Genomic DNA, 12,902 nt, shown 5'->3' on the forward strand with positions numbered 1-12,902 from the left:
CAAGTTCATAGCTGCGTGCCCCTAACCGCACAGCCAATTCGCCCAGTGGTCTACTGTTTACAAGCCACTACTCAGCTCCTTTTTTGTTATAGATTACAGTACCGTTTTACATACTTAAACCTTCCTTGATAAATGTTCTATTCAATAGCAAAAACTATCAAAATCCTTTGGTGGTTCTAAATATTATACCGCACAAAAGTAGACATTTCCTAGGGACTTGTTTTGGCTTTATATTTACAGATATGGATTTAAGATCCAGTGGTTTTATTCCTGACAAAAATGAGAGCCAGTGAGTAGGAATGGACCTGATGGTACCTGATTTTAGGCACAGTTGGAAAATATAAGATTTCTATCACCAACCTAATTAAACAGGGTTTAAAGGTAAGAAAGTACTACAGAAACTAATAATGTAGAAATAAAATATTTATTACAAAAATATCTAGATACTAGTTATTCCGGACAGTTATCCTCTTGAAAAAAAAAAAGATCAGAATTAAAGTATTCTCAATTTGATAGCTTTTCTAGCCTTTTTCATCAAACTCTCATAACATTCTTTATCTTTCCTAACACTCTTTTTGTTAAGTTTATTTACATACACTGAAATTGCATTATAGAACATATTCCACTGTAGTTTATCCAGTTCACGGGTTAGACACTTTTTACTGCACTTGTCACGTAATTTTGACTCTCTACTCAAAAACCTCTCCAGGTCATTTACAGTTTTAAGAGAATTTATATGCTGCTTTTTTGAGTTGTGTGTTAATAAATTAATTTCTTGTCTTGGGACTGGCCCTGAATTGCTAATAGATTCACTGTTCTTCTCATGTCCCAGAGGATATGATGTTTTAGGAATACTTGTTTTAGTTTTGGGAGGTTTTAGCTTTTTATGTGGACCAGCCTCGGCACGTAGGTTCTGAGAACCCTGTAATCTATTAATTTTGCTCTTATCACTAAGTATCTTAGATATCCTACTATGCTCCTTTTTTACAAATTTACTTTTGTCTTGTAAAAGTCCTTTTCCTAAGTAATTCCTATCATGAATTTGATGACCTTCCTCTAGAGGTTTTAAGTTAAATTTCTTCACGGATTTAACAGTTAATTTTTTCATTTTGTCAGTTGCTACAGTAGACTCTTCTGGATCCTCAACTAATACATCAGAGTAATCTTCTTCTTCTCCTTCCTTCTCCTTCCCTTTCTTCATCTCCTCCTCCTCCTCCTCTAATAATATCACCTCCTCCTCTTCATCTTCTTCCTCCACCTTCTTTAAGATACCATTTGTGATGAAATGTACTTCCTTTCTCTTTGCCTGTTGTTTGGGTTCAACTTCCTCCACATGTTTCAAAGGTGAAATATTCACTAGAGTTTCAATTTTCTGCCTCTTTTTCTCAGGTTCCAACCCTGCTTCTTTCCCCAGCTTTGCAACCATTCTCTTCATGGAGCTTCGAGATATCTTCTCTGCAACATATAAAAAACCTATATATTCCACAAACAACATATTCTTTCTCAACTGTCAACATCAATTCTTTAGCAACAGCTACTAGAACTAATTTATGATATTAAAATATGAAACAAACCCTTCAGCCATGTAGGAAAATTACCACTTACTCGACCTCTTACTATTAATAAACAGAACTGGAAAATACAATGAGAGTATTTGAACCAAGGACCAGTCTGGTAGTGATTTTCCTAGCAGTGACATGATAGCCATCTGCCAAGTTCAATTACACGGGAAGTCTGTGAACATCTTTCATGGCCTTTGATACAAGGCAAGCTCGTTAGTGAGCGAGTGCCGATCGAATGATACGTTTGTTAGTTGTGTGATATTTTGTGTATTAAATCACAAAGTGTATTATTGTTCAGTATATATTTACTGTCCGCCTCTGTGGTGTAGTGGTTAGTGTGATTAGCTGCCACCCCCGGAGGCCCGGGTTCGATTCCCGGCTATGTCACAAAATTTGAAAAGTGGTACGAGGGCTGGAACGGGGTCCACTCAGCCTCAGGAGGTCAACTGGGTAGAGGTGGGTTCGATTCCCACCTCAGCCTTCCTGGAAGTGGTTTTCCGTGGTTTCCCACTTCTCCTCCAGGCAAATGCCGGGACGGTACCTAACTTAAGGCCACGGCCACTTCCTTCCCTCTTCCTTGTCTATCCCTTCCAATCATCCCATCCCCCACAAAGGCCCCTGTTCAGCATAGCAGGTGAGGCCGCCTGGGCGAGGTATTGATCATTCTCCCCAGTTGTATTCTCTGACCCAATGTCTCACACTCCAGGACACTGCCCTTGAGGCGGTAGAGGTGGGATCCCTCGCTGAGTCCGAGGGAAAAGCCAACCCTAGAGGGTAAGCAGATTAAGAAATAATACATTTACTACTGTACCTCTTTGTTTACTTATGATTTACATGTGTTAACTCAGCAATCCTGTTAATGTTAAGTGCAAACATGATTTCAAGAGAGATTTCTGGGTGTAGAAGTGCCAGGTCATACAATAATAATATAATAAACTAGCTGATACAACCATGCTTTGCTATGGAATTCTACATTGTACGATTTTATTAAATTGTATGGCTTTTAGCGTTACCTGAGAAACATGATGGGGAGGTCGCCATACGTAGTTTCTCATGTGAAGCCCGGGATGGAGAGTCTTCATTATAATGGCAGGGCCCCTTGCTACTACCTGTCATAATCAAGTTAGGGAGTTTTCATTATAATGGCAGCCCCCTTGCCGACTGCCGGTCACACTCGAGTTGGGGAGTTTTCATTATAATGGCAGCCCCCTTGCCTACTGCCAGTCACAATTGAGTTGGGCAGGCACTCACTCTCCACCTGTTCCTTTATATCCTCAGAATGACTGTCTTTATGGTTTTCCAAAGTCTTAAACAACCTGCCAATTGTCAGAACACCAGAAATATTAACAAATTAAATGAGCTTTTTTTAAAGACTTATTTAGCCGGTGGCTGAGCGAGAGGTAAAATTATCTCTGTTATATTAGTGCAGTATCTTGCAGTGAACATCCATGCCATGATAGCTTGCAGAGTGTGTTCCTGTTTTTGTTTTGTCTTTTGTTTAACCTATTCATTTTCCTTACCAATCAAAGACATTTAAAATAAGATAGACTCACAAGCAACACTAGTGTACAGTCCTCAAATTGAAGCAGAGACAGTTGTATATGGTTTGTACTGCGTTGCTTCAAAAAGTAAAGAAAAGGCAAGAGCGTGAGTAGGCGCAATGAATCACACATGTTGCATATTGAACTGTTCTTGAATTAAATGGAGCAGCTTCCACCCTTTTGTGGCTTATTTTATTCATTCAAAGTGAGGCATCATACTCCAATCCTCAAAAGCATATGCCAAAACACAGAAAAACATTCTTTTTTCAAAAGCTGTTAGAGTGATGAAGAAAATTCATATAAACATTCTTCTGGCAAATTGAATTTTAAGTATACTTGCTGTGCTCCAATGTTTAATAGGACTAACCATTTAGACTCACTTTCATACATTTTAATCCTCCAGACTGGCCATTTTTTCACTAAATTTGGATTTTTAAATTAAATACTAGTTTTGAACTCTGGTAAATTTTTGTTTCACTATATTTGAGTTCATGCTTTTTACTTCATATTTGTAAAAACTGTAATACAATTGATAGATCCCTTACCATCAAAATAGTGGATTAAATTTAGTAAACAAGTTCAATGTATATCCATAACTATTAAAATATTGAGTCTCTGTAGTTTTTAGGCCATTCAGAATTATTTGTACAAGAGATAAATTTACGTAATAATTAGTATACCAATATTATGTGTGACCTGTTAGGTCTGTACAGTTGGTATAAATCACTGTCGTGCAGTCTATGTTCACGCGCGGCTGCCATTATGTGCACACTGTTGTCCAGTCAACATAGCTCTTTGACACAATTTGAAAGGAAGAATATGATGTGTAGAGCTGTAGTTTATAGCCATCTACATTTTTTTTTTTTCAAGAACTATATGAACCAAATCTTATATTGCAGTCCCAATCAACCCACGTAGTACTTTGTACTTTTGTTTCATAGTAACAACGATGAAAACCAGAGAATGTATGCCCATGGGGTTCGTTCTCTGCAATAAGTGACACAGCGCATGCAGCGTATGGCCTTCGACCTCAATGTGTTAAGGGTCCCAGGTGTACATTTTCCCATGACTTGCTTCATGTTTTATTTCCCTGCATGGCCCCCTTAAGATACAGTGTGACAGTAAGTAGCCTATATGTTAACCAAGGGTTCAGTCTGTATGCTGGGAGATAGTAGATTCGAACCCCACTGTCGGCAGCCCTGAAAATGGTTTTCCGTGGTTTCCCATTTTCACACCAGGTAAATGCTGGGGCTGTACCTTAATTAAGGCCACGGCAAGTTCCTTCCCACTCCCAGCCCTTTCCTGTCCCATCGTCGCCATAAGACGTATCTGTGTCGGTGCGACGTAAAGCAACTAGCAAAAAAGAAAAAAATCTGAATGCTTGCCAAATTTGAGCACAATCCATCAAATAGTTTTTACGTGAAAGAAACCAAGATAATGCAACCAAGAATAAAGCATGTGCCAAAACATAGAACAGAAAATCTAACAAAATTGAAAATCAAACAAACAGTGCTAACTGTTGCACTACAATAGTGTAAGTATAAAGGTTGATAAACTTCGTAATATCCCACTTTATATCTCCTGAATAATTATTACTATTGCATTATTCCTGCAATCCACAATTAAGTTACAGTTAAAAAGCAATTGGACAAGACTATCACGAGGGCCAGTATGTGGTTGAAAACGTACATGTACTTTACCCCTACTTGAGGTGTGAGTGTGAAATCACTCCACATAGAAGAAAAGGACATGAAGTTTTCATTAAGATCATAAAGATTGGAGAATATTCATGACAACGAAACTCAGCCTATACGGACAAAACCTTACAAAGCACAAGTAAAGCAAAGGCAATGGCATAGGTGCCAACCTTTGAAGTTATCAGTCATTTTTTTAATGTTATGCTTTTACATCTCGCTAACTACTTTTACGGTTTCCGGAGACACCCAGGTGCCGGAATTTTGTCCCACAGGAGTTCCTTTACGTGCCATTAAGTCTACCGCCACGAGGCTGGCGTATTTGAGCACCCTCAAATACCACCGGACTGAGCCAGGATCAAACCTGCCAAGTTGGGGTCAGAAGGCCAGCGCCTCAACTGTCTCAGGCACTCAGCCTGGCACACATTATCATCAGTAATTTCCCCCAACATTACAGACAACTTTACAGTCAAATCCAAACTGTGTTCCTTTCTTCTCAATAATGAGACCCCCTTTTAACATCCTAAAAGCAACCTATTCTAAAGTATATCATATTACACAATAACATCTATACAGTATATTACTTGTTAGTTCTGTGATAAAACATTCCTTGTAGCTTGTTTTGTACCCAGCAACGGAGTTTCAGTGTGTGTTTTCTTAAAGCATCCTCCCCCCCACCCGTATGACATTTTTGTGTTCTGAACCTTAAATGATTCCAGTGTAGATGAGCTGGAATTCCGTCTGATATCTCTCTTCAACACTAAAAACTCTTTCGGTGGAAGAGTTACTGTAAGTTCACTTAATACTGCAAATACAACATCACTCAAAGTTTTATAGTGGAGAAGAGCAGGGTAGAACTCCTTCATTCACAACGAATTTCACAATGCTCATGGGTAGCAAAAGGATATGAGGATGAAATAAGTTTAGCAGCCAACTCACAAGCACTGAAACAAGGAGAGTTTAGCAGTAATGCTCAAAAGATTGCATTTTTCTTCTTTCCCTTTTTTCTTGTTGATAAGTTGCTTTTCCGCAATAATTTACCCTTTTACTATAATGCCATAATCGTGAGATGAAATCCGTAATAATTACAGAAAATCCGTAATGGTTGGCACCTCGGGGTAATGGGCATAAATGAGGTTGGATGCCAGATATTCAAATGATTGAGAATACTGAGATTGAAATAACTATTCAAAGTAACGGGGGGGGAAAAAAAAAGAAATACATCTTATAACAAGAAGCTACGATAAAGAACAAAAGAATACTGTATATTATTTCCAAAACTTGGGCGTGTCAAGAATGAATATTCTACAGGAATCACCAAGAGTTCAGAAATAGCCAGTGTTTCACTATCTAATTACATAGCTCCTATAGAAAGAATCTTTTTGTGCCAGTCATCACAACAAGCCTTGAAATATGGCCTTAAACTAGTGGAGACATTAGCAAGGTTATGAAAGTAGAAGTGAAAATTCTTCAGAACTATGATCAGAACTCAAGAAGAGCTAAGATCAGAAACAAAATGCTTTGGCACTGAGCAAATAAAGCATTCTATGAAACTATAGTCAAAGCCAAGAAATTAACAAAGAACAATTATTAACATGCTTACCTCCAATATCTTCCTTATTCCATTGTTCTGGAACTGAAGTAATACTTTTGGCTTCCCCATGAGCTATTTCAGGTTTCTTGTTCAAATTTTGTAATCGTGTATCAATATTTTTACTCTCACTTGCATCATCAACTTCAAGCAGTTCCTTGTTTGAACCTTCATCAAGTTTCACTTTCCCACTAAATAAATCAATTATGTCAATCCTAGAGTCATCCAATACATCTTCATCATCATCATCATCTGCAGGACCCATTAAACGTGAGAGGACTTTATCCACACCTTTCTTTGGATTCAGAGATCTGCAAACAAAAAATTATATACATAAAGTGAAACCTGCCTAAAGTGGCCACCAGTTTTTTTTTTTTTTTTTTTTTTTTTTTGCTAGGGGCTTTACGTCGCACCGACACAGATAGGTCTTATGGCAACGATGGGATAGGAAAGGCCTAGGAGTTGGAAGGAAGCGGCCGTGGCCTTAATTAAGGTACAGCCCCAGCATTTGCCTGGTGTGAAAATGGGAAACCACGGAAAACCATCTTCAGGGCTGCCAATAGTGGGATTCGAACCTACTATCTCCCGGATGCAAGCTCACAGCCGCACGCCTCTACGCGCACGGCCAACTCGCCCGGTGCCACCAGTTGTTCTGAAAATATGGGCTATTAGTACAAGGGGGCTGCAAAATATAGGTCTATAATTTCCACAGTTGATGTTAGCAGATTATGAGATCATCACTCAGAAGACCTTGATACGGATTGTGCTGCTCGCTCCAACAATGTACGAAGGGAGTTCAATATGTATGCAACACTTTTTTTTTCTAAGAGGAGGTTGATTTTATTGAGGATTTAAATACACCACGTTATTCCCCAATCTGTTTGCTACAACACCCTATTTTTTTCAATTTTACGGCCTTACGCTCCCGTAATGTAAGGGCCTGTATGCTTGCATGGTACCACTCGACTGGTCAATGTCGGAGCCAATGTCATGTTGCGTCGATAACTTCCCCATCATCCACGTAGTGCTTCCCATGGAGTGCATCCTTCATTGGGACAAACAGATGGAAGTCAGAATGTGCGAGATCCAAGCTGTAGGGTGGATGAGGAGGAACAGTACACTGAAGTTTTCTGAGCTCCTGTGTGTGAGGTCCTGCGTTGTCATGGAGAAGGCTCATCATGCTTTTGTCCACTGCCAGGTCTCCGTAGACATTCTGCAAGTGCCTATGAATATCTGTAATGCTCTGGTTTTCCTCCAAAAGAAACTCAATAACTGTTCTCTGTTTGGTACACACCTCCATTACAGATGCGATTTTAATGAAACTCTATGAGATGAAGTAGGAATATTCAAAGATGTCCTAAACAAAGTTCCAATTTTTAAAAACCAACATTGGCTGAGAAATAAAATATGTTGCATTATATATTGATCGTCCCTCGTATTTGTCCCAGAACTCTACCCACGTACCAATACACCGCAGTTGACTACCGCTATCATAAAAAGACACTCCCTATAAATGCTTCCATTACACTACACTATTCACAAAATAGCAGCTATGTAACAATCCACTTACTTCAGTTTGTGATGTTCTGTAAGCCAAGGAGCATCCAACCATTTTATCAAATCTTCAGGAAACTCATAATCAGATGGCAGCCAATTCCTACCAGTACACTTCAAATCTTGTAGGAATGGTTTCAGCTGCGAGTACCAGTTACAGGAACAAGTCACCATGTATTTGGCAAAACACCTGAAATTAAATATAGTACAATCAGTGATTTAGGTAGTTGGACCGAGACGCACTGGAATACCATTCCAGAAAATATATTTTTCCTTAGATGATGATGATGATGATGTGGTTTGTAAAGAAGCCTTGTGAATAATTTAAATAGCAGACTTGCGGAAAAACTCTTCAGAGTACCATCAAATGGGGTAACTTTAGACACAGGAGAAACTTTGGACATTGGTACAGCGATTTGAAAGTCCCACCGCTATGCATTTGTTTTTTGAATCAGAGTAACCGACGTAATATTCATGTTTTCTACACACCTTACCAAACCACACAGGCCATCAATGGTCTCGGTCTCCGAAGAAGCAAGGGAGACAGTAATTGAAAGTGTCACATCACCGTGTGGGGAAGCTATAAAAGAGGGAACTTTTATCATAACTGTCTTTCCTAGAAAGAAGAAGGTATATAGACATGCATATGTTGTAAACAAAATTATTTCTACCCAAGAATTGGAGGTTTTAGGCCTCAAATCAATATCAACAGCAAAGGACACTTTTGTTAAAAATTACTGATGCACATGTCAAATTTTGGTTGAGGATGTTTTGTATATTATATCTGTCCTCACCGAAGTTAGTACGAGAGACAGATCTTGCTTTAAGATTTTATAAATCCCATTTGGTAGATAGCTGAAATCAGAATTTTTGTAAGACAAGGGACAAGTGTTGGTTTTATTAACCTCCACAAGTAGTTTAGGTACAAATGTCAGTTGTGAGTTCATGTACAGCAAGGAAACTATGATAAAATATATGTGAAAATATTAAGTTATAGTTATTATTTGATGTAGGTTGTTATTTTAATTTAGCATGTCCAAAGTTACCCCACTCAAGGGTCTAACTTTGGACACCCTTATGTTTTAACTTTTCAGGCATACATGAAGTCCGATCTGAATTAAACATTACATATATTTAATGCAATCTCTCATTAAGAGTTTGGTGCCTATAACTTTATTTTATCTTTCAAACTGTAAGATTTGTTGGCAGTTTAATTTCAAAAGTGTCCAAAGTTTAAGGTATTCAATCCAAGACCAGTTTCAGCCAGAAGATGACAGAAAGACAAAAATCATCACTTATTCAAAGGTCATAAAGTTGTCTCCATACAGGCCATGATGGCCCTTGGAGGAGTGGAAAGTAAAGGCTTCCACTATCCATAACCATTACCTCGGCACTAAGTGGGATACAGCGGTTAGTTTTAGATCTGGCCGCCTTTGCTCACAGGAATTAACCTGGTACTCATTTTTCGTGTAGGCTGAGTGAACCGTAGTGCCATGTGCACCCCTAGAAGTGGAAATCTTGTTTTTTAAATTTCTCGACTTCCTGACAGGGACATTATAAATTTTCCGGCTAACTCATCCTGTTGCCAGCATTTCGCACCAGTGTGCTAATTTGGGTTCGTCAGTTGGTAAATAGCACACCTACCAAGACGCATGACTAGCGCATACCGTGGTGGCCACTGCGTAGGCTATTTGAAGCTAGCGACAGTACCAATGCACTACGAGAGTCTTTGTCTCTTTTGGAAAAGTTGAAGCTTGCCAGGCTATCAGATAATAATAAACCGGGCGAGTTGGCCGTGCGCGTAGAGGCGCGCGGCTGTGAGCTTGCATCCGGGAGATAGTAGGTTCGAATCCCACTATCGGCAGCCCTGAAAATGGTTTTCCGTGGTTTCCCATTTTCACACCAGGCAAATGCTGGGGCTGTACCTTAATTAAGGCCACGGCCGCTTCGTTCCATAATAATAATGGTGTGTGGCCTCCGAAGAGGCTTGGTGCAGGTCTTTCGAGTTTACGCCGTATAGGGGACCAGCACGTCTATGAGGATGTGGCCCTACTAATGATGAAGATGGCACACACACCCAGCCCCAATTAATTAATTAATTAATTAATTAATTAACCAATGAAGGTTAAAATACCCGACCTGGCCGGGAATCAAACCCAGGACCCTCTGAACCAAAGGCCAGCACGCTAACCATTAAACCATGGAGCCGGACGGCTATCAGAGGATATGGATATAAATTCCTTTAGGGAACCTGAAAATTTATAATGTCCGATAATGGACCCATTATACTGGCATTATAAATTTACTCATTCAGGACAAATAATTCAGATTCCGTAGGGGAATCTACATCCATATCATTTCCTGACGGGGAATTGGATCCGTATCCCTCCAGGCAAACTGAGCATGCCTTTACCGTCTCAATTAGTTAGCCTTTGTTATTTAAAGAGCACTGAGAAATAACTGGTTTTCCACTTTTACTGTAGATATCCGCTAATGTGATGAAAGTGTCCGCAACCATTGCAATTTCTTCCATATTTCAGAGAAGAGGAGATACATAAATGATTTCAGGAAGTATATAGAGCCCAAGGAAATTGCAATTGCCTTTAAAAAAAGATGTTCACACAATTTCTCAACAGCAGAACAAGCTTTCAGCACAATCAACGAGATCCACACCACAAAGAGTAACAGGCTGTTGATTGCAAGATCAAGTGGATATATCTTCACTTTTTTTGCTATTTGCTTTACGTCGCACTGATACACATAGGTCTTATGGCGACGATGGGATAGGAAAGGCCTAGGAGTTGGAAGGAAGCAGCCGTGGCCTTAATTAAGTTACAGCCCCAGCATTTGCCTGGTGTGAAAATGGGAAACCAAGGAAAACCATCTTCCGGCCTGCCGACAGTGGGGTTTGAACCCACTATCTCCCGGATGCAAGCTCACAGCTGCACGACCCTAACCACACGACCAACTTGCCTGGTGATATATCTTCATAAGCAGAGTGGATAGGTTTAAACCACAGCCGTAACTATGTGAAGTCATAGCTGCGAAAAGGGTGCATTCAGCTTACAAACCAGCATATCAGGAATATGAGGATGTCGCTTTTGACATTCAGTACAAGTTTGTTTAATGAGTGCTGAATTAATAAGGAGAGTTCCAGTAAATATTTTTTTTAACTACAATAAATGAGTACAATGACATTTTGTGCAGCTTTACAGCTTTTACACAGGACTTGGGTTAGTATACTCTTCAGTCATTCTTGCTAAAGACTAGATGTGACATGCTTCTGAAGAGAAGAAGTTAACAGGCATATGAAAAAAAGGAAATATCAAATTATTTTAAAAGTTGCCATAAATGACAATAACAAACCTTCATTAATGGATAAAATCATCTCAAAATAAGGGGATGAAGAAAAAATTACTGATAATATCCCAAAATGATGAACATATTTCTAATTCAAACCCCAACATTTCCAATTCCAAGTTTTTCCAGGAGATGAAAAATAAATTAAAAAATTTGTGTTCTATACCAACGATGTTGTTTCAATGTAATCAATTTTATGGTTTCATGCTTGCTAACCAAAATAAATAAATAAATCAATAAATAAATAAATAAATAAATAAATAAATAAATAAATAAATGTACTTAGATTTCAGAAATGTCAGAAGTTGCTTTTGAACAAGATCAGTCTCACAACACTTTCCAATTTACTTTTCTTGAAAGATCATATGGAAACATTTATTTACCAAATTCTTCAGGTATGTACACAGGAAACATTTTCAAGCAAATTATACAGCACATTCCAGTTATATGATTAAGCTAATTAACTTGAAAAAATGTGGATTAGTTTCAGCTACCTGTTTGCTTTATCCATTATATAGCAATATTTAATACCTCTGCAATATTAAAATATTTACAGTGAGTTTCTCTCATTGGTTGGCCAACAGGCGCGCCCAGCTTATCCATTTTTTTTCCAGTAAAAGTCTCAAGATCCTTTTTATTTTCAACTTCGCTCCCTTCAAGCCAACGGCATCACTTCTCAGTTTTTTCCTATAGCTTCCCGGTGTAGCTAGCCTGATTCCAATCTCCAATGAAATTCAACATTAATGCACGAAGACTGATTTAAAACACCTAGTCATTCAGCACTTGCAAATAGCTATTGAGCATGGTGTGGGTGAAGTACGATTGGTCTACTTGGCAATGCCATACTGGCTGAAGGAAATGTTACCAAGTCAATTCGTTTCTAATTTACCTAGAGTCCAACTCTCACTTCCATTCTGTAATGTCATCATCATCATCATTTCCCAACTCCAGTTTCCCGGGTGTGGTGTACAAGCGCCGCCATCTCCTTCTGTCTTCATACATCTTCTGATCCAGTACATCCTCCAACTCGTATCCTCTCTCCTCCACATCTGATCTTACAGTCTCTATCCAACGTTTTCTTAGTCTTCCCTGTGGTATTCTTCCTACGAGATTAAGGTCGAAATATTTTCTGGCATGTCTTTCCCTGTTCATTCTCATTACGTGCCCATACCACTGAAGTCTGCGTTTCTTTACGACACTGATAATAGGAACCTCAATACCAGCTACTTTCCTATTCACTTCATTTCTGACCTTGTCCTTTCAGGTTGTTTGGTTCATGGTTCTAATGAATCTCATTTCAGTTATTTGGATTCTACTGAAGTCTTTGTTTAGTAGGGTACATGTCTCTAAACCGTACGTGAGGATTGGTACGAAGTAAGTGTGGTACATGATTGTTTTTGCTTTCTGTGGTATTTTGCAGTCCCAGAGAAGATTTCTGACTTGACTGTAGAAGTTCGATGTACTCCATACAAATAATTTTACAAAGGATTTTCTGACATCTATATTCATGTGTGTGCTGGTTAAAATGTTTTTCTCAGTCGTAAATGCCTATTTTGCCAATGCTATTCTTCTGTTTACTTCCAGGAAGCATCTATTATCC

General features: G+C 38.9%; 1 protein-coding gene across 3 annotated transcripts in view; it reads right to left on the minus strand.

Annotated features, from left to right (window-relative positions):
• Window positions 1-423: 423 nt before the first annotated feature.
• LOC136881294 (ABC transporter F family member 4) overlaps window positions 424-12,902 on the minus strand; it is a 59,237-nt gene continuing 46,758 nt past the window's right edge. For all 3 annotated transcript variants that reach the window (XM_068229298.1, XM_068229297.1, XM_068229299.1), the window contains exons 6-8: window positions 7,959-8,132; window positions 6,401-6,699; window positions 424-1,455 (exon numbers count right to left, since the gene is read on the minus strand). In XM_068229298.1, the coding sequence (XP_068085399.1) occupies window positions 494-1,455; window positions 6,401-6,699; window positions 7,959-8,132 (1,435 nt within the window). In that variant the 3' untranslated portion in view covers window positions 424-493. The remainder of the gene's footprint in view (window positions 1,456-6,400; window positions 6,700-7,958; window positions 8,133-12,902) is intronic.

The sequence above is a fragment of the Anabrus simplex genome, chromosome 9 (assembly GCF_040414725.1).
Source record: "Anabrus simplex isolate iqAnaSimp1 chromosome 9, ASM4041472v1, whole genome shotgun sequence".
NCBI lineage: Eukaryota > Metazoa > Arthropoda > Insecta > Orthoptera > Tettigoniidae > Anabrus > Anabrus simplex.